Raw genomic sequence first — 22,621 nt, 5'->3', positions numbered from 1 at the left:
AGCATGCTTATGTATGCAATTAATGTACTTTTACATGATATACATATATACATGTACACACACATATGTATATATGTACACATACACACACCCCCACCCACAGGATTATTGAAATATTAAATACACAACTGAAGGTAATGTACAAGTTAAGTGAGTGATGTTTTTAAAAAGAGAAATATAGGAACAACCTGACTACAGAACTTGTCAAATCAAGGCTTCAGCATTTTCATATTTTCTCCAGTCATTGTTTAAACATTAAGCCCATAAAAACAAATGTGCTGTTTTGAATTGCCATTGTTTACCAGTATGTACACAATACTGAAAGGGGTCAAAATTCCATCCACATACCAGAAAATAAATTATGCCTATGGATGCTTAATGGAATGCAAGCAAACAATTCATGTTTTATACAGAGGAAATCTACTGACATATTAATTTGATCTGAAATAACCATCCTCTGAACTGCATCACAAAACAATGGAGCAACATACAAACAAAATTTGTGGAGTCAATTATAAAAGATGAAATAACAGCACATTTGGATAGCAGTAACAGGATCCGTCTGAGCCAGCGTGGATTTATGAAAGGGAAATCATGCTTGACTAATCTTCTGGAAATTTTTGAGGATGTAACTATGAAAATGGACAAGGGAGAGCCAGTGGACGTAGTGTACCTGGACTTTCAGAAAGCCTTTGATAAGGTCCCATATAGGAGATTAGTGGGCAAAATTAGAGCACATGGTATTGGGGGTAGGGTACTGACATTGATAGAAAATTGGTTGGCAGACAGGGAAAAAAAGAGTAGGGATTAACGGGACCTTTTCAGAATGGCAGGCAGTGACTAGTGGGGTACCGCAAGGCTCGGTGCAGGGACCGCAGCTATTTACAATATACATTAATGATTTAGATGAAGGGATTAAAAGTAACATTAGCAAATTTGCAGATGACACAAAGCTGGGTGGCAGTGTAAAAAATATGAGGAGGATGTTATTTGAACGGACGGTGACTTGGACAAGTTGGGTGAGTGGGCAGATGCAGTTTAATGTGGATAACTGTGAGGTTATCCAAAGTGGTAAGAAAAGGAAGGCAGATTACTATCTGATTGGTGTCAAGGTAGGAAAAGGGGAAGTACAACGTGACATCAGTCACTGAAAGTAAGCATGCAGGTACAGCAGGCAGTGAAGAAAGCTAATGGCATGTTGGCCTTCATAACAAGGGGAGTTGAGTAAAGGAGCAAAGAGGTCCTTCTGCAGTTGTACAGGGCCCTGGTGAGACCCCACCTGGAGTATTGTGTGAAGTTTTGGTCTCCAAGTTTGAGGAAGAACATTCTTGCTATTGAGGGAGTGAAGCGTAGATTCACGAGGTTAAATCCCGGGATGGCGGGACTGTCATAGGTTGAAAGATTGGAACAACTGGGCTTGTATACACTGGAATTTAGAAGGATGAGAGGGGATCTGATTGAAACATGTAAGATTATTAAGGGATTTGACATGCTGGAGGCAGGAAACATGTTGGGGGAATCCAGAACCAGAGGCCACGGTTTAAGAATAAGGGGTAGACCATTTAGTACAGAATTGAGGAAAAACCTTTTCACCCAGAGAGTTATGGATCTGTGGGCTCTGCCTCAGAAGGCAGTGGAGGACAATTCTCTGGATGCTTTCAAGAAAGAGTTAGATAGAGCTCTTAAAGATAGCAGAGTCAAAGGATATGGGGAGATGACAGGAATGGGGTACTGATTGTGGATGATCAGCCATGATCACAGTGAATGGCGGTGCTGGCACGAAGGACCGAATGGCCTAGTCCTGCACCCATTATCTATAAAATGCTGGAGTAACTCCCTAGTTCAGGAAGCATCCATGGAAATGAATAAACAGTTGACGTTTTGGCCCGAGACCACACTTCAGGTCTGGAAAGGACGATGGAAAACACCAGAATAAAGAGGCAGGGGGAGGGGAAGGTGGACTAACGGAAAGGTGGACTCTGGAAGGTGACAGGTAAAGCCAAGTGGATTAGAAAGGTGAAGGGCTGGAGAAGAAGAAATCTAATGGGAGTAGACCATAGGATGAAGGGAAGCAAGAGGAAGCATGGGGAGGTGACAGGCAGCTGAGGAGAAGAGGTAAGACACCAGAGAGGAAAACAGAAGAGGGAAGAGGGAAGGAAAACAAAAACTGGAATGGACAAAGGAATTATAGAGGGAATGATCCCTGTAGACAGCAGAGAGTGGATGGGTAGGGGGGCGGGAGGTAAAAATGTGTTTAGCGGTAGGATCCTGTTTAAAATGATGGAAGTTGCACAGAATGATGTGTTGGATGTGGAAGCTCATGGGGTGGCAGGCAAGGACAAGGGGATCTCTATCCCTGTTAAGGTGACAGGAAGACAGAGTGAGCATGGATGTCAAAGAAATGGAGGAGATGTAGGGAGGGCAGCATCAATGGTATAGGTGTACACCAAACCATTCTTTGGAGGAGGATGACGACATTTCTAATGTCTTGGAAAGGAAAACTTCATCCTGGCAAGAGATGCAGCAAAGTTGAAGGAACTGAGAAAAGGAAATAGCGTTGCTACAGAAGACAGGATGGGAAAAGGTACAGTCAAGATAGCAGTGGGAATTGTTAGGTTTATAAAAGATGTTGGTAGACAGTTTTTTTCCAGGGGTATCGAGAAAGGGGAAACAGTTGTCAGAAAAGGACCAAGTACATTTAAGGGCAGGGTGGAAGTTCAAGGCAAAGTTGATGAAATTGACATGCTCAGCATGAGTAAATGAAGCAACATCTATGCCGTTGTCAGTGTGGTACAAAAAGAGTTGGGAAGTGTTACCTGGGAAGGATTAGAACATGGACTGTTCTACATAGCCAACAGACAGGCAGGTATAGCTGGGGCCTGTGTGGGTGTCCAAGGCTACCCCTTGATTGAGGAAAGTGGAAGGAGCAGAAGGAGAAACTGCCATGGGTGAGGACTAATTCTGCCAGATGGAGGAGGGTGGTAGTTGAGGGGAAGCGGTTAGGTCTTTTGTTCAGAAAGAAGTGGAGAGCTTTAAGGTGTTCTTGATGGGGGGGATAGACGTGTATAGAGACTGGACATCCGTGGTAAAAATCAGGCAGTCTGGCTCAGGGAATTGAAAAGTGTTGAGGTGATTGAGGGAATGTGAAGTGTCACATATGCAAGTAGGGATGAACGGAACCAAGGGGGATAGAATGAAGCTGACGTATGCAGACATGAGTTCAGTGGGTCAGGAGCAGGCAGACAAAATGGGCCTACCTGGACATTGAAAAAGTGGAGTTGCATTCAAGTTTGTCCATCTTGGCTGTTGCAAACAGTAGTATGTTATCTGATTTCTATGTTTAAAGAATAAATTTCTAACCTTGTGTTTTACACCATTTCCTCCATCACTTCAACTTACTAATTAAGGCTTGAAGATGTTTCTAAACCATCATTCTGAAGGAAAGAGGGAGAAATGGCTAGCTGTAATGATTGAGGATTTGTTGATTAGGAGAACAGAAAGGAGGCTCTATGGATGAGAACAAGATTCGTGGATGGGTTGTTACTCCCTGGGTACCTGAGTCAGGGATACCTTAGATCGAGTCCACAGCAGTCTTGTGGGAGGGTGAGCAGCCAAAAGTCATGGTCCACGCTGGTAGCAATGACAAGGGTAGGATGGGAGAAAAGATCCTGCAAATTGAGTTCAGGGTGTTTGGTACTAAGTTACATGACAGAACCTCTAGTGATGCAATCTTAGGACTGCTACCCATGCCACATGCTAGTGAGGTCAGAAATAGAAAGGTTTTACAGTTTAACACATGGCTAATAAGTTGGTGCAGGAGGGCTGTTTTCAGATTTTTGTATCATTGAGCTATCTTCCAGGGATGGTGGAACTGTACAGAAGGGATGGTTTGCACCTGAAATGGAGTATAAGAAATGCAAGAGAACACTTAATAAGGAAATCAGAAGGGCTAAAAGAAGATGTGAATTTCCCTAGCAAACAAGGTGAAGGAGATTCCTAACAGCTTCTACATTTATATTAAGAGCACAAGGATAGCAAGAGACAAAATTAGTCCTTTGGAAGGTTGAAGTGGCAATGTACGTGTGGATCTTTTACATCTGTATTTATTCGGGAGATGGACTCAGAGTCTATAGATGTGAGACAATGCAGCAGCAAGGTCATGGACCAGCTGGAAAAACACGCTGGAAAATGACAGATGGAATCTAATGCAAACAAATGTAGTGTTGCACTTTGGGAGGACCAAGGAGAGTAGGTGAACCGTAAGGCACTGAGGAGTTCTGGGAGTAACAGAGGTATCTGGGAGTACTTCTTGGAAGTGACATCACAGGTAGGTAGAGTCATAAGGAAAGCTTTTTGTAAATTGATCTTCATAGATCAATGTATCAAGTACAGAAGTTGGGATGCTATGCTGAAATTGTAAGACATTGGTAAGGCCTAACTTGGGGTATCACGAACAGTTTTAGTCAACTACTTTCAAGAAAGATGTAAATAAGTTTGAAAGAATTTTTTTTAAATTACAAGGATGTTGCTGTGTCCTGAGTTACGTGTAAAGATTGAATGGACTTGGACATTATCCCCTAGAACGTAGAGCACTGAGGGGAGATTTGATAGAGGTTTTCAAAATTATGAGGGGTATAGACAGGGTAAATGCAAGCAGGCTTTTTCCACTGAGGTTATGTGAGACTAGAACAAGGGTTCACAGTGAAAGGTGAAATGTTCACTCAGAGGGTGATGAGAGCATGGAAGTGGGGTCGATTTCAGTATTTGAGAAAAATTTGGATAGGTACTTGGATGGGAGTGGTATGGAAGGCTATGGTGCAGGTGGGTGCATGTGGATGTGACTTGGCAGATTAATGGCTCAGCACAGACCAAGAGAGCCAAAGGGCTTGTTTCTGTGCTGTTGTATCTTCTATGACTCTATAAGGACAACTATTTCCCAGCAACAATTACAAACTATTTACAATTAAGCATGCAAAAGGTTAGGTTTGAATTTCCTAATTCTTTTCTCTCCATACAGCTGTATGGGTAAAAACACTATAATTTGAAGACTCAGAGGATGAAAGATTGATCCAAATTTATTTCACTATACACGTCTTGTAACTCAAGATATTCATCATCCCTATGTAAAAAAAAATGTACAAATATAATCCACAATTTGCTCTTCACAAAGATCTTTGTTTTTTTACAAACAAAAGTCCCATCAATTTCTACAAAGAGTACCGTAAATTCTGGTGTATAAGCTGAAAATTTGGCCCTAAATTCTGGTCCTAAAATTAGGAGGTTGGCTTATACAGAGGGTGCCAACTTTGGAAAAACGAATACACAGAAGACAGGTCGTATTTACTGGCTGTTTTTGAGTCAAATTGGTTCCACTGCCAACGCATGAATTGTTTGGTTTGTTTAAAATGACATCTAGTGGCTGCAACACAGGCATCAAACCACCAGGGATGACTGCAATGTCCGTATTTTTAGCTTTCAATACTGCTTTTGTCTCACCTGACAAGTGTGCTTTGAACATGTCCCAGACAAGTAATGACTTTTCTTTCCTGAAACCTTCAGGACGTCGACACCACACCTCTTTAACCCACTTCAAGCAACCTGCTTCGTCCATCCAGCAGCGTTCTTGAACGTAAACAACACCCCGTGGGAATTTTCTGAGCAATCTTTGTCTTTTGTCTCAACATAAGATTACATCTATTCATAATTGGGGTGCACCAACTTCGTGTAGCTTTGAAATTTTCGCTGACCTCACAGTGTTTTTCGTCGCATTTCAACGCTTGAACTTGAATCATTTCTCTGGTAACAATGTATCCGGACGATCATTGGTGATTCACCCACTCTAAAACTTATTCTTACAGCTTTGGCCACTGACATGTTTTCCCGCAGTTTGCCCATTTTGTCTTTGGCATTTCCCTCAGCGTGTCCTCTGCCTTTCTCCACTCTCTCACTCACACTAAACTTCTTAGCAGCGGCAGGATTATTTGTTCCTTTAGCAAAATCAACAACCTTCAGCTTGAAGCCAGCATCATATCGCATTCGTTTTAATCTTTTGTACATGGTGGTCACAAACTCAATACTGAGTACATGTACTGATCCCGCCACCCCGTGTTATGTTTTAACGAGATTACGATAGGCGCTAAATAGTTTCACAGGGGTTACATTTCAGAGCATTCTTGTCCATTGGAAACCTAATCCAAAAATTCCCTCTCTGATTTATCTATTAAGAATTTGCTTATAATGCTCTACAGTGTGTAGGCCTGTTTTCTTAGCAGGTACTGGTTCACAAAATTTCCGGGGTCTGGACCCTGCAAAGCTGAGTACCGGCATGTGAGATCTTGTGTGGTTAAATCAAAAACCTCTACTAAAGGGGTCGGCTTACACGAAGGTAACATACAAAGCCCGTTTCCAGAAAAGTTGGGATATTTTCCAAAATGCAATAAAAACAAAAATCTGTGATATGTTAATTCACATGAACATTTATTTAACTGACAAAAGTACAAAGAAAAGATTTTTCAATAGTTTTACTGACCAACTTAATTGTCCGTTGTAAATATACACAAATTTAGAATTTGATGGCTGCAACACACTCAACAAAAGTTGGGACAGAGTTAAAATAAGATTGAAAAGTGCAAGGAATATTCAAGTATCACCGGTTTGGAAGACTCCACATTAAGCAGCTAATTGGTAGCAGGTGAGGTATCATGACTGGGTATAAAAGTAGCGTCCATCAAAGGCTCAGTCTTTGCAAGCAAGGATGGGTTGTGGCTCACCCCTTTGTGCCAAAATTCTTGAGAGAATTGTTAGTCAGTTCAAAAGGAACATTTCCCAATGCAAGACTGCAGAGAATTTAGGTCTTTCAACATCTACAGTACATAATATTGTGAAAAGATTCAGAGAATTCAGAGACATCTCAGTGCGTAAAGGGCAAGGTTGGAAACCACTGTTGAATGTGCATGATCTTCGAGCCCTCAGGTTGCACTGCCTAAGAAACCATCATGCTTCTGTGACAATTATAGCCACCTGGGCTCGGGAGTACTTCGGAAAACCATTGTCACTTAACACAGTCCGTCGCTGCATTCAGAGATGCAACTTGAAACTGTATTACGCAAGGACGAAGCCAAACATCAACTCTATGCAGAAATGCTGGCAAGTTCTCTGGGCCGGAGCTCATCTCAGATGGACCGAAAGACTGTGGAACCGTGTGCTGTGGTCAGAAGAGTCCACATTTCAGCTAGTTTTCAGAAAAAACAGGTGTCGAGTTCTCCATGCCAAAGATGAAAACGACCATCCTAATTGTTATCAGCAAAAGGTGCAAAAGCCAGCATCTGTGATGGTATGAGGGTGCATCAGTGCCCACGGCATGGGTGAGTTGCATGTATGTGAAGGTACCATTGACTCTGAGGCGTATATTAGGATTTTAGAGAGACATATGTTTCCATCAAGGTGACGTCTCTTCCCAGGACGTAACATGCTTATTTCAGCAGGACAATGCCAGACCACATTCTGCACGGGCTACAACAGCGTGGCTTTGTAGACACAGAGTGTGTGTGCTTGACTGGCCTGCTGCCAGTCCAGATCTATCTCCTATTGAAAATGTATGGCGCATCATGAAGAGGAGAATCAGACAACGGAGACCACGGACTGTTGAGCAGCTGAAGTCTTATATCAAGCAAGAATGGACAAAATTTCCAATTGCAAATCTACTACAATTAGTATCCGCAGTTCCAAAATAATTAAAAAGTGTTATTAAAAGGAAAGGTGATGTAACACAATGGTAAACATGCCTCTGTCTCAACTTTCGTTGAGTGTGTTGCAGTCATCAAATTCTAAATTTGTGTATATTTACAATAGACAATTAAGTTGGTCAGTAAAACTATGGAAAATCTTTTCTTTGTACTTTTGTCAGTTAAATAAAGGTTCATGTGAATTAATGTATCACAGATTTTTATTTTTATTGCATTTTGGAAAATATCCCAACTTTTCTGGAAATGGAGTTTGTAAAAAAGTCACTTTTTTAACCTTGAAAATGGGGGGTCGGCTTATACTCCGGAATATATGGTAAATATGAAACCATTTCTTGGAATTGGTTTATTGAGTGCAAAGATGCTCAGATCTTCCATATAATAATGGGAAGAACTGAAGAAAATAACAAAAATGTGACAACTTAGGTTACAGAAATAAATTCTGAACAGGCATAACCCTACCTGCTGTGGCCAACAAGAAGAGCACTCCAATCCAATAGACCCAAAAAAGTGCCAAGGCAATGAAGGTCCAGAGTGATTGGAAGATGAGAAGTGGAATGTGAGTGAACACTTTTCCCGCCACGTGGAACAAGGCAATTGTAAGGGCCACACGCTTCCTCATTATTAGCATTAACAGCAGTAAAACAACCTACAAAATAATAGATTATAAATTAGTTTCCTTTCATTATCCATGCTTCTAATATGAATGAATAGCAGTGGAGGAACAGCAATGCATTGAAGTACAAATCATTAGTCCCCCAAAAGTCAAGACACTATCCTGAAATATTGTTTAAACTACTTATAACAGATACAAAAATTTGTACAGACTTCCAGGATAATATGAAACTTGTAGTATTGACTTAAGGTCTATACTGGACTTAAAACCATCTGAAGACTTGGAGGAAATTTTAAAGCCCAACCTTCTGTCTACCAAATGAGGTTTAGTCCAAGATATTTAGGGGCAGAAGGAAGAGGAGTCTGTTAATTACTTAACAGAAACTGAAAGGACTTTCTACTATAGTAGAAATCAAGGACAGGGAATCTTCAGCTCCTTAGTTTCAAATGAAGGTTGGTTGCTGCAATGAAGCCAAAACCTGTTTCACTCAAAGTACATTGCATATGAGAATATATGGCAAATTATATCTGCAATTATAAAGAAAAAAAGATGGTGGCCACTGAAAGGATTGTTTTTTTTCTACTACCAAAGGTCTGCATCCCACTGCATCCAGTGCAGCGATCCACCAAAAACCATTCTCCAAAATAAAACACAGTACAGCAACAGGAACAGGCCATCCAGCCCACAATGTTGTGCTGAACCAGCTAAAAAGCAAATTTTAAAAAACCCAAACACTAATCCCTCCTATGGATTCAAATCCCTCCATCTTTCTTACATCCATGTGCCTATCCAAACATTTCTTTAAAGCTTCTAATGTATTTGCCTCTAGCACCATACCATGCAGTGCATTTTAGGCAGCCAGGCCTCTCTTGAGTAAAAACTTACCCCTCACACCCCCCTTGAACCCACATCCTCTTAATGCATGTCCTCTAGTATTAGACATTTCAACCCTGGGAAACAGATACTCTCTGTCCACTCTATCTGTGCCTCTCATAGTCTTGTAAACCTCTATCAGATCTCCAGTGCTCCAGAGAAAACAACCCAACTTTATCCAGCCTCGCGATAGCACATGCCATCTAAACCAGGCAGCATCCTGGTAAACCTCTTCTGCACCTTCACTAAAGCCTCAACGTCCTTTCTGTAGTGGAGTGACCAGAACTGTATACAATACTTCATTTGTGGCCTAACCAGAGCTTTATAAAGTTGCAATATAACCTCTTGACTTTTGAACTCAGTGCCTCAACTAATAAAAGCAAATAAGCCCTCTTAACCATCTTATCAACCTGTGTTCAGGGAGCTATGCACTTGGATCCCAAGATCTCTGCTCAGCTACATTGTTAAAGGTTTTGCTCTTGTCTTGTGCTGTATTCTTTGCCAGTCTTCTACATTATCCACAACTCTACCAATCTTGCTATCATCCACAAACTTCCTAAGTCACCCAACTACATTCTCATCCAGGTTACTTATATACATCACAAACTGCAAAGGTCCCAGCATCGATCCATGCGGAACTCCACTAATTACAGACTTCCACGTCAAATAAGTCCTTTCAACCACTACACTCTGTCGTCTATGCACAAGCCATTTCTGAATCCAAAGAGCCAATCTGCCATGGACCCTATGCATCTTAATCTTCTGGATTAGCCTCCCACGAGGAACTTCGTCAAACACCTTACTAAATCCATGTAGCCAACGTACACTGCCCTACTCTAACAAATCTTTCTTGTCACCCCGTCCAAAAAAACTCAATCAAATTGGTAAAGCATGACCTACCACATACAAAGCCATAATGGTTCTCCCTAATTAGGTTTCCGAATGCTTATATATCCTATCCTTAAGAATTTTCTCTAGTAATGTCCCTACAACTGATGTGAGACTCATCCTGGTGAATACTGAAGTACTCACATTCTCCACATCCAAGCAAATGTTCCACCCTTTATCCTTGAGTGTTCACACCCAGTCCCTAGTTATCCTTTTGAAGTATAGAATGACTTTGGATTCACCTTAATCCTACTTGCCAAGGACTTTACACAGTCCCTCCTGGCTTTCCTAATTCCCTTCTTTAGTTCTTTTCTTGCTTCTTTATGCTCCTCATGTGTTTTGGTTGATCTTAATTTTCAAAGCTTTACATACTTTTCCTTTTTTATCTTGACTAAATTTATCACTTCTCTGGACATCCAAGGTCCTCTCATCTTTCCAGCCTGTCCTTCCTTCTAACAGGAACATACCTTTCCTGTACTCTATGCAATTGGTATTTAACCACCCTCCACATGTCTGATGTGGACTTGCCAGAGAAAAAGTGCCCCAATCAACACTTCTTTGTTCCTCCCTAATGCTCTCATAATCTGCCCTACTCCAATTTAAAACTCTCCCACAAGGACCACACCTATCCTTATCTATAGCTGTCCTGAAAGTTGAGGAGCTGTGGTCACTGTTCCCTAACTGTTTACCCACTGAAAGGACAGTCACCTGGCCAGGCTCATTACCTAACACCAGGACCAGTAAGTCCCTCCTCTTGTTGCACCATCCACATACTTATTTAAGAAAACTTCCTGGATACGTTTAACAAATTCTGCTCCATGTAAACCCCTTGCACTAAGAAGGTCCCAGTTTGTGTTAGGGAAGTTAAAATTCCCCCATGCCAACAACCCTATTGTTTTTACATATTTCTTTAATCTGATTACATGTCTGTTCCTTAATGCTCTGGTGGCCACTTGGGGGATCTGTAGTATAATCATATCAGTACACTCTTTCTATTCCTGAGCTCTACTCAAATGGATTCAATGTCTGGCCCCACCGTTATGTCTCCCAAGTGCAGCTGTGATATTAGTGCAACTCTCCACCACTTTCTTTTATCTCCTCCTCTATCTTTTCTAAAACTTCGAAAAGATTAGTCACTCATTCCTGCACATCTCTCAACCAAGTTTCAGTAATGGCCACAATATCGTAATTTCATGTACTGGTCCATGCTCTAAGTTCATCACTCTTACCCATAACACTCCCAGTATTAAAATATACACACTTCAAACTATCCAACCCATCATACCTGTTATTTTGATTTTGCCTTTCAATACTTTCCCTGACATCTACCTTCCTGTCCAATTCTTTACTTACTGAACTGCTGCTCCAGTTCCCAGCCCTCTGCAAAACTAGTTTAAACTCTTCCGAGCATCAGCAAACCTCCTGGCCAGGATATTGGTCCCCCTCCAGTTCAGGTGCAAACCCTCCCTCTTATACATGTCACCCTTTCCCCCGAAAAGGTTCCAGTGATCCAAGAAATCAAAATCTTGTCCCATTCACCATCTCTACAGCCACTCATTCATCTATGCTTTCACCCCATTCCCACCTGCACTAGCCCATGGCACTGACAGTAATCTGGAGATTACAACCTTGGAAGTCCTTCTCTTCAGTCTCTTCCCTAACTCTATATACTCACTGTGTAGGACCTCTTCCCCTTTTCTGTCTATGGCATTGGTGCCAATATGCACCACAACCCCTGACTGCTCCCCCTCCCCCTTGAGATACATCAAGGACCATAGCAACCGGGAAGCAACACAGCATCCTAGTGGCACTGTATCTCCTTTCAGTCCCCCTAACCATTGTTCCCTATAACTACTACCTTGCCTGACTTTGCCCTTCCTGTAAAGCCTCAGAGCCAGCCACAGTGCCATCAGCCTGACTACTGCCACCATTATCTGATGGGTCATGCCCCAGCAGTATCCAAAGATTACTTGTTCCTGAGGAGAATGGTCACAGAGGAACCCTGCACTGACTTTTTAAATCTCCTCACTTCTCCTGATGGTCACCCAGCTGCTGTCCAAAGCCTGGACTCTGGGTGTGACCACCTCTTCAGAAGTCTTATCTGTAATATCTTCAGCCTCCTGAATGATCCTGAGTACATCCAACTCCAGCTCCAACTGCTTGACTGGGTCAGTTAGGCAATGAAGTTGGGTACTCTTCCCTCTGATGTAGCCATCAGGGAAACTGTCAGGTATCCTGAATTCCCACATCTGACTACTCTGTGTTAATAATGGTTGCACCTAATAATTAGCATACAAATCTTGCAATCTTCACTGTTCTCATTTTAATATACTATCATTAGTGGCCTTGAGAAGTGTGATAACAACAAACTTGAGGTTCCTATCAGCATAAGTGATCCAATGCCAAATATTTGCTCAGCAAGAATTAAAGATTGCAGCATTCTCTCCTTAAAAGCAGCCATTGACTCACAGATCAACCACCAGCTAAGTAGTGCCAGTAGAGCCTTTGCAACATTAAGGAAAAGAGTCTTCGAAGACTGTGACCTGTAAGTCACAACAAAAGATTTGATCTGTAGAGCAGTTGACCTTTCTATATTCCTGTTTGGAGCTGAATCCTGGACCACCTATAGTAGAAACCTGAACCACCAAAGAACTTTACAAAACATTTACAGATTCTATATTTCAGATGGAGAAATTTCTAACTCGAAGAAAGCATTCAATGCACAGTGCTAGATTATGTCATACAATTCCAGGCACATGCAGTCCATCCACTCCTGTACTTGTGAGAAACAGATGTGGCGAATCTCATTTGGGGTCCAGTGACATGGTCTGAGAAACCATCAGGCTCCAGGATCCTGTGAGGAAATCCCACGCCCTGAAGTAGCTCTTGTAGCCAGCAAGGGAAAGGTTGGGGTTTGCCTGTGACCAAAGCCAGACCCCCTGAATGTCAGCTAAGAAGTATTATAAAACATTCCATATTTCCAAAACAAAAATAAACAACAGGCTCACAACAACATTACTGTTTAAACACTTTGCTTCATTCAAACCTATATTTGGCTATTTCTTATTTGCATTTAACTACTGCACATCATCACTATAACCATATTCCTAGTACTCTCTGGGTAAACAAGTTTCTCATTCATTAGGTATGGGATGTATTACTGACAGTCACAGGCTTATTGCCCTTGATGCTAGCCTTCTCCAGAAATGGTAAAATATTCTCCATATTTAGTCTCTCCAACCTTTTCACAGTTTAGTGAATCTCAAAGAAAGGGCTCTTAATCTTCTTTTACACTATAGAACCATAACATTAACTGAGAGATTGTACATTAGACTTGTCTTACCCAAAGCAATCCATTCCACTTTTCCTTGCAGGTAAAAGCTCTCAATTCTTAAGTCATTCTAGTATTTCAATGAAATCAGTCACAATTTATTTTAAATGCAAAACTCACTGTGACAACTGTTGCAGCAATGGCAGACACCAATAAGGCTTTAACATTATCTTCTCCCACATCATTTTGATGCTGCTCCTTTTGGAGTGATTTTTTCTGATCAGCATAGAAATACCAAAGGACAGCTGTGCCACCTGAAATGAGAGGAGGGGTGGAGTGGAGGTGGGGAGTGTGTGTTGTTAAGGTCAAAAGCTTTATTTAAAAAAATAACAAAATTAAAATGACTTCAAAGTTTCTGAGTGGACCATGAATAAATTTCAACACAAGTGCAAGAAATTCAAATCCAATAGCATTCTGGTTCAAGAAAATATTTAGTCTCAGTGAACAAGAAGTAACATGTGAAATTGAATCATTTACTGAAATCAAATGTAATGCAACATTTAGCTGGGAAATAATTATGTCCTGCAAATGATGATGGGAGGCAGAAAGCATAGCCAATGCTGACAAAAATTTGGAAGATGAAAGAGAATAGCATGAACAACATGAAAGAAATTGAAAAGCTATGTGGTACACCAATATTGCGATTAATGAAGGTGCAATTTATGCCTTAAATTGGAACTCTGGCATGACCTGACACTTCAGTATATCAGTTCTTTTTTAACTTAAACTTCTATGTTAGTTCTTCTCAGAAATAGTTAGATATAAAGTGGCATGTATCAGAAAGTTCCCTTATTATGGTTAATTGAAAATGCAAACAGACCGAAAGCAAATGTTTAGATCAGATTTATCAAATATCTTCAGGAAGCGCAAAATGCAGAAACAAATATCAGTGTGATGATTGTACACTCTAGTATCAATTGTTTGGTGACAATAAAGTAAAGTGTAAGTATAAAGTAAAGTACCTTTAGTTACTTACTATAATCAACTTACCAATTGAACCAATAATTGTGAGAATTGCAATGATCCAAACTAGCACTTTGGAGATGTATCTGATTATTACCATTAACACAATCGACAGTACTGAAAAACATGAATACAAACACAGTAAAGAGCTGAACCATAATGGAACTGCCACAATGATGAGTAAATTGCACAGAATTTGTATAGCTATGCACTGAATAATTCAACAACAAATTTTAGGGATGAAGACAATGGATGGAAGAGTTATTATTAAATATTCTCCCTCTATGAACTTGAGCTTTAATCTTGACCAATCAAATGAAAGAAAAATTTGGCAAATGTAACCTATGGAAGTTCTTGGTCCCTTCCCTGGAATCCGAACAACTTATTTCAACTTAATATATACCTAGTGGCCATGTGACTAGGTGCACAAGCTTGTTATTGCAAACATATTATCAGCAAATCATGAGGCTGCAACTATAAGCAAAAAAGCATGCAAACATAGTCAAAAAGGACCATTTGCTGTTCAGACCAAATATTCAGAAATATGATCTAATTGTCTTTGACCATGGAATGGGTATCAGACAGGGTGATCTGAGTATCTCAGAAACTGCTGATCTCCTGGGATTGGGATTTTCACACACAACAGTCTCTAGAGTTTACAGGGGATGGTGTGAAAAAAAAATCCAGTGAGTAGCAGTTCTGTGGGTGAAAACACCTTGGTAATGAGAGAGTTCAAAGGACAATAGCCAGACCTGTTCAAGATGACAGGAATGCAACAGTAAGCATGCGTTACAACTGCAGTGTGCAGCAAATCATCTCTGAATGCACAACACAGTGAACCTTAAAATGGATGGGCTACAAAAGCAGACCACAAACATACACTCAGTGACCATGTTATTAGGCACATCCGGTGCAATGCTATCATATCAACAGTGACCCGGGGTCAATTCCACCACTGTAAGGAGTTCATACATTCTCCCTATGACTGCAGGCTACCTCTAAATAACAGTAAAAAAAAACTTGCATTAAATAACTTATGTCTTTAATCAAAACAATGAAACAAGACGTGTTGTTGAGTTTTATCGTTTGACTCAGTACATACAGTATTTCAGGTGCAATGTGCACAACACAGTACATATAAGCGCACACACACACACACACACACACACACACACACACACACACACACAAAACACAAAGTGATATTTCCACCAATAAATAAACAAATAATACAATATACTCCAAAGGACTGATATTTAGTACAAGGTGTACTTACAACACAAGTTTAAAGGTAAACAATACTATACAACTCCACTGGCATTTCATATGTGATGAGACCTGAGTGGTGGCAGGGAGTTCAGTAGTCTCATGGTCTGGGGGAAAAAGCTGTTTCTCACTCTTTCTTTATCCTAATGTTACAGACAAAGAGGGTGCGGGATGGATGGAAAGGATCTTTGACAATGCCAAGGGTCCTACATATGCAGAGCTCTCAATAAATATTTCAGATGGGTGGAAGAGATCCTGATCAGATGCCTTGCAATTCCCGTATCAAATCATAATCAGCTGGTCAGGACACTCAATGGTGTATGTGTAAAACTGTGGGGGGGGGGGGGGCCTGCTACTCTCAATCTCCTCAGGAAATGGAGATGCCGTTGTGCTTTCATTAAAGAATTATTTTACAACTGATTCAAATTGCATATCACAGTGGGAGCTTCTTACAGTGCAACTGTTCCACATTCTTGCACAGGCAATCAACATCACTTGCATAATGAAAATATGCTGTGCTAAAAAATGTTCAGCATATGTTTGAAGGTGCTGAAGTCAATACAGGTTTCAGACTTACAGTACAGCAAATAGGAAATACTGCTATTGAAGCACTAGAAAAACGGATGGGTCAGTCCATCAACTGACAGACTATCCAACTCTAATGAGTAGGAGTTTCTTTGCATTTCTTCATGCAACAGTTTAAGACTATACAGACATAAGCATGCCCACCATCAAGGACACCTTCAACACCAAGTGCCTCAAGAAGGTGGCATCTATCATGCAGGAACCTCACCACCTGGGACAAGTTCACTTCTCGTCAGGGAGGAGATACAGTAATCTGAAGACAAACACTCGATATTTTAGGAACAGTTTCTTCTCCTCTTTCTCTCCAGATTTCTGAATGATGCATGAACACTATTTCTTATATTTCTTATTTCATTGTAACAGAGTATTTTTTTTTATATCTTGTACTATACTGCTGTCACAAAATAACAGATATGACATATGTCAGTGACAAGAAACCTGATCCTGATTCAGTTACATAGATGCCCTGGGAATATTTTTGACTAGATGAAGATCACCATTTCAAGCAATCTCACATTTTTAATCCAGACATTATCAATACTTGATGAATAACTTTTAATTAAATACACTGTCACTAAGTTAAAGTGCTCCAGCTAGCTGTTGAGGGTCCCACTTCTCCTGCACCAAGTTTACAGGATATTATGTGGAAAATGTTCCATTTAAGAAGGCACTTCCCTCCCTTCTAGGTACTGCTTTAAAACCCAGGTCCACAATGCAAGGACTGATGAAGGCTGGGAAGGAAAATTAATCTGGGAAGTAGTACAAAGAGCTTTACATTCCAGTCCAGAACACACACCAGATGTGGTGTGCAGTGAATCAGAACTGTTGCCTGGAGTATCAAGCTTCTAAAGAGAAAATCTTGTTAAGCTTGTCAGACCTGTCACTGCTGACATGGCTTCGAAGATCTGCCTCATTATACAACAATTTGTATTCACACTGGTATTACTTAATGTAATCCCTCACCTTGAAAGACTTATAAAAGTAATTCAATACAATTTTCTTTTTGCCCATGGTACAAGCCAAATTTCTGTTCCCACAGTTCCATACAGATTCAGATTCCCACAATTTCGGTCAGCAAAATGACTTTAATTACATACACTCTACAAATGCAAAAATACTGACCTGAAAATTTGCAAATCTGAAATATTTAATGGGAACAAACTTGCTTGTAAATCCAAATAAGATTTTCATCGAGCTAGTTCTACAGACTAATTTGTTTGAAACAATTTTTTTCACTTACAAATCAGAGCTGCCCAACATAATGTGCAGAAATGCATAACTTCAGATATTTAATTAATTCACCCAAATGGTATCAAAGGTAAACTGTTATCCTTCTCTATTTATGACATGACATTCTCAGTACTTTTGCTTAAATTTAAGTGTAAGTTAAACACAAATATCACACTTAATGGCAAATCTGCTTAAATCTTAGCTTTTAAGCATTTGGCTGCATGACTCCTGATGATCCCAAACATTGGCTGAAATGCAACCTTCAATTCCAGTTAGTGCCAGCTTAAGAATATTCGCCCTGTACCAGGAGTCCAATGACGCAGGCCCATTAAAATCAGCCAGGTTAAATACGTTTGATCGTGAATATGGTATTTTTAAAACAAAAATTCTAAAATACCTTCATGGCTTAAGTCACATGGGGTGGCATGGTAGCACAATGCTTCACAGAACCAATGGCCTGGGTTCAACTCCTGCCCCTGCCTGTAAAGAGTCTGTAGATTCTCCATGACCGCATGGGTTCCTCTGGGTGCTCCGGTTTCCTCCCACACTCTAAAGGCCTACCAGCTGGTAGATTAATTAGGCACTGTGAATTGTCTCATGATTAGGCCAGGATTAAATTGGGGGATAGCTGGGAACGCAATTCAGAGCAACAAAAGGGCCTGTTCTGTGTCTATCTCGATACATAAATGTTGAATAATACCTTCATTCTCCTGCTTATGCATGGGAGGGGGTAGTTGGGGGACTTTGGGGTTCTAACATTTAACTGCTATTCATTCTTTGGGGCACCCCTCTGTTTTCATGGATGTTTGCAAAGAAAAAGAATTTCATTATGTATACTGTATACATTTCTCTAACATTAAACTTACCAACTGAAACCTATTGAATAACAGAATAATTCACTAAGGAGAAGGATATTGAATTGTGCAAGGTAAGGGAAACAAGTAGGGTAGTTATGGAAACTATGATGATTAAAGAAAAGTAAGTACTGGCGTTTTTAAAGAATATAAAAGTGGATAAGTCTCCAGGTCCTGCCAGGATATTCCCTAGGACCTTGAGGGAAGTTAGTGTAGAAATAGCAGGGGCTCTGACAGAAATATTTCAAATGTCATTAGAAACGGGGATGGTGCCGAAGGATCGGCGTATTGTTCATGTGGTTCCATTGTTTAAAAAGGGTTCTAAGAGTAAACCTAGCAGTTATTGGCCTGTTTGACGTCAGTGGTGGGTAACTTAATGGGAAATATACTTAGAGATGGTATATATATATATATATAATTATTTGGATAGACAGGGTCTGATTAGGAACAGTCAATATGGATTTGTGCGGGGAAGGTCATGTTTCACAGATCTTATTGAAGTTTTTGAAGAGGTTACTAGGAAAGTTGATGAGGGTAAAGAAGTTGACGTTGTCTATATGGACTTCAGTAAGGCCTCTGACAAGGTTCAACACGCAAGGTTAATTAAGAAGGTTCAATCATTAGGTATTAATATTGAAGTAGTAAAATGGATTCAACAGTGGCTGGATGGGAGATGCCAGAGAGTAGTGGTGGATAACTGTTTGTCAGGTTGGAGGCCAGTGACTAGTGGTGTGCCTCGGGGATCTGTACTGGGTCCAATATTGTTTGTCATATACATTAAGGATCCAGATGATGGGGTGGTAAATTGGATTAGTAACTATGCATACGATACTAAGATAAGTGGCGCTGTGGATAAGGAAGTAGGTTTTCAAAGGATTCAGAGAGATTTAGGCCAGTTAGAAGAGTGGGCTGAAAGATGGCAGATGGAGTTTAACGATGTTAAGTATGAGGTGCTACATTTTGGTAGGACTAATCAAAATATGACATACATGGTAAATGGTAGGGCATTGAGGAATGCAATAGAACAGTGTGATCTAGGAATAATGGTGCATAGTTCCCTGAAGGTGGAATCTCATGTGGACAGGGTGGTGAAGAAAGCTTTTGGTATGCTGGCCTTTATAAATCAGAGCATTGAGTATAGGAGTTGGGATGTAATGTTAAAATTGTACAAGGCATTGGTGAGGCCGAATTTGGAGTATTGTGTACAGTTCTGGTCACCGAATTATAGGAAAGATGTCAACAAAATAGAGAGAGTAAAGAGAAGGTTTACTAGAATGTTACCTGGGTTTCAGCATCTGTGTTACAGGGAAAGGTTGAACAAGTTCGTTCTTTGTTCTTTGGAGCGTAGAAGGTTGAAGGGGGACTTGATAAAGGTATTTAAAATTATGAGGGGGGGATAGATAGAGTTGACGTGGATAGGCTTTTTCCATTGAGAGTAGGGGAGATTCAAACATGAAGACATGAGTTGAGAGTTAAGGGGCAAAAGTTTAGGGGTAACAAAAGGGGGAACTTCTTTATTCAGAGAGTGGTAGCTGTGTGGAACGAGCTTCCAGTAGAAGTGGTAGAGGCAGGTTCAATTTTGTCCTTTAAAAATAAAAATTGGATAGGTGTGGACTAGAAGGGCCGAGATGGTCTGTTTCTGTGCTGTAATTGTTTTATGGTTATATAATGAATCTGGGGTCATCACCTGAAATGACCATAATGGAATAGCAGACACCCTTTACAATCAAGCAGCCAGTGCTACACTGATCAGTCTTGACTGCCTGCCTTACCAGGACTATGTAGGAAGAAACAAGAGACACCACAGTACTTCCACACCATTAGAAATCAAGTGGTACAGTTTTGGGGCGGGTGATTGTATGTGTGGTTAAAAAAGGAAATGAGTAACACAATACTGAGTAACACAATGACGAAGGGTCTCGGCCCGAAACGTTGACAGTGCTTCTCGCCATAGATGCTGCCTGGCCTGCTGTGTTCTACCAGCATTTGGTGTGTGTTGTTGTTAACACAATTCCTGTTACCCTTACCTAGATATCCATGGATCTTCAGAAACAGACCTATGATCGCTTGGACAAACAGTACTATGAAACAAGGTGGCAACTAATTCATAAGTGCAAGTAAAACATCTGGATTTATTTGCATGAGATTTACATTTTTTTTGCCTTAGAACAACTATTTCATTTCTATTTTATGTAGAAATCTTCAATATTCCCAAACTGCAAGATCCTGCAGTCATCCACAATATCACACCATCCTGAGGCTACCCCGTAAGTATCCTCCTTGCTTCCAGGTCCCAAGAATGATAACCAATTGTCTAAGGTTCCAGAACCAGCTTTCCCTATATTTTCACAATAACTATTGTAACTGAACTCCCAAGCAGCTTAATTATTAGCCATCCTCTCCATACTCACAAGCATAGGAACCGTGAGAGCTAATTGAATGTAACCACAATAGGATGAATGAGAACCAGTTTCATGACATTTAATCTTTAGCTGCCCAGAGCTAAAAATTACTTGAAACTGTTTATTCCGCATTCTAAATATCAGCTGGTTTGTAATATTATTAAGCTATTTAATAGAAGAGCTGGGGGACCAAGTGAGTACTGAGAACTCTAACTGGAGTTCAACATTTCTTGCTAAGTCAACAAATGAAGCTTGATCCTCAAGCATTTGAGATTCTGTCAAAAGTAGTCCTCTAACAATGAGAGAAAATAAATACAGAACTAATAAACATATAATATGCATGAAGTGCAATAAGTTAGCAATTATCAAAAGGGTGTAAATTCCAAGAGCCCAGAAGCAAATGCAGGAGAGATTGAAAACCGAGTGGTAAAAGCTTGACATTTAGAGAGGAATGCACACAAAATGTTGGTGGAACGCAGCAGGCCAGGCAGCATCTATAGGAAGAAGCACAGTCGACGTTTCGGGCCGAGAGCCTCTGTCAGGACTAACTGAGAGATAGGAAGAGAATTGAAAGTGGAAGTGGGAGAGGGAGATCCGAAATGAATGAAGATAGGAGTGGGAGGGATATAGCTAAGAGCTGGAAAGTTGTTTGGCAAAAAGGATACACAGCTGGAGAAGGGCGAGGTTCATGGAATGAGAGGCTTAGGGAGAAAGAAAGAGGGATGGGAGCAGCAGACAGAGATGGAGAACAGGCAAGGAGTGATTGTGAGAGGGACAGAGAGAGAAAAAAAGAAAGAGAAAATTAGAAAAATAAGTGAATAAATAAATAGATAGATAAATAAATTAGGGCTGGGGTAAGTGGGGGGGCTTTAATGGAAGTTAGAGAAATCAGTCTTCATGCCATCAGTTTGGAGGGTACCCAGACGGAATAAAAGGTGTTGTTCTTCCAGCCTGAGTGTGGCTTCATCTTGACAGTAGAGGAGGCCATGGATTGACATATCAGAATGGGAATGGGACGTGGAATTAAAATGTGTGACCACTGGGAGATCCTCCTTTCTCTGGCGGACGGAGCATAGGTGTTCAGCGAAAAGGTCTCCCAGTCTGCGTCGGGTCTCACCAATATATAGAAGGTCGCACCGAGAGCAGTGGACGCAGTATATCACGCCAGCCGACTCACAGGTGAAGTGCCACCTCACCTGGAAGGACTGTCTGGGGCCCTGAATGGTGGTGAGGGAGGAAGTGTAAGGGCAGGTGTAGCACTTGTTTATGTGGCTTCATCTTCACAGTACAGGAGGTTGGAGGAACAATACCTTATAATCCGTCTGGGTAGCCTCCAACCTGATGGCATGAACATTGATTTCTCTAACATCTGTTAATGCCCCCCTCCCCTTCTTACACCTTCCCTTATTTATTTATTTACCCCCCCCCCTTCTTTTCTTCTTCTCTCTCTCTGTCCCTCTCATAGTCACTCCTTGCCTGCTCTACATCTCCCTCTGGTGCTCCCCTCCCCCTTTCTTTTTCCCTAGGCCTCCCGTCCCATGATCCTTTCCCTTCTCCAGCTGTGTATCCCTTTTGCCAATCAACTTCCCAGTTTTTAACTTCATCCCTCCCCCTCCTGTCTTCTCCTATCATTTCGGATCTCCCCCTCCCACTCTCAAATCTCTTCCTATCTCTCCTTTCAGTTAGTCCTGACGAAGGGTCTTGGCCCGAAATGTCGGCTATACTTCTTCCTATAGATGCTGCCTGGCCTGCTGCATTCCACCAGCATTTTGTGTGTGTTGCTTGAATTTCCAGCATCTGCATACTTCCTCGTGTTTACATTTAGAGAGGATCTGTCTTTCTCTTACAACAAAATCTTTACTCTCAATTCA

At 40.9% G+C, this 22,621-nt stretch overlaps 1 protein-coding gene across 3 annotated transcripts in view; it reads right to left on the bottom strand.

The window, feature by feature from the left end:
- Positions 1-22,621, bottom strand: part of LOC132396863 (choline transporter-like protein 1) — a 116,587-nt gene that overhangs the window by 24,280 nt on the left and 69,686 nt on the right. For all 3 annotated transcript variants that reach the window (XM_059974871.1, XM_059974870.1, XM_059974872.1), the window contains 3 exons: positions 14,441-14,530; positions 13,571-13,704; positions 8,205-8,391 (listed from right to left, as the gene is read on the bottom strand). In XM_059974871.1, coding sequence (XP_059830854.1) covers positions 8,205-8,391; positions 13,571-13,704; positions 14,441-14,530 — 411 coding nt within the window. The remainder of the gene's footprint in view (positions 1-8,204; positions 8,392-13,570; positions 13,705-14,440; positions 14,531-22,621) is intronic.

The sequence above is a fragment of the Hypanus sabinus genome, chromosome 7, assembly GCF_030144855.1.
Source record: "Hypanus sabinus isolate sHypSab1 chromosome 7, sHypSab1.hap1, whole genome shotgun sequence".
Taxonomy (NCBI): Eukaryota; Metazoa; Chordata; class Chondrichthyes; order Myliobatiformes; family Dasyatidae; genus Hypanus; species Hypanus sabinus.
This window is presented reverse-complemented; position numbering and strand designations above follow the sequence as displayed.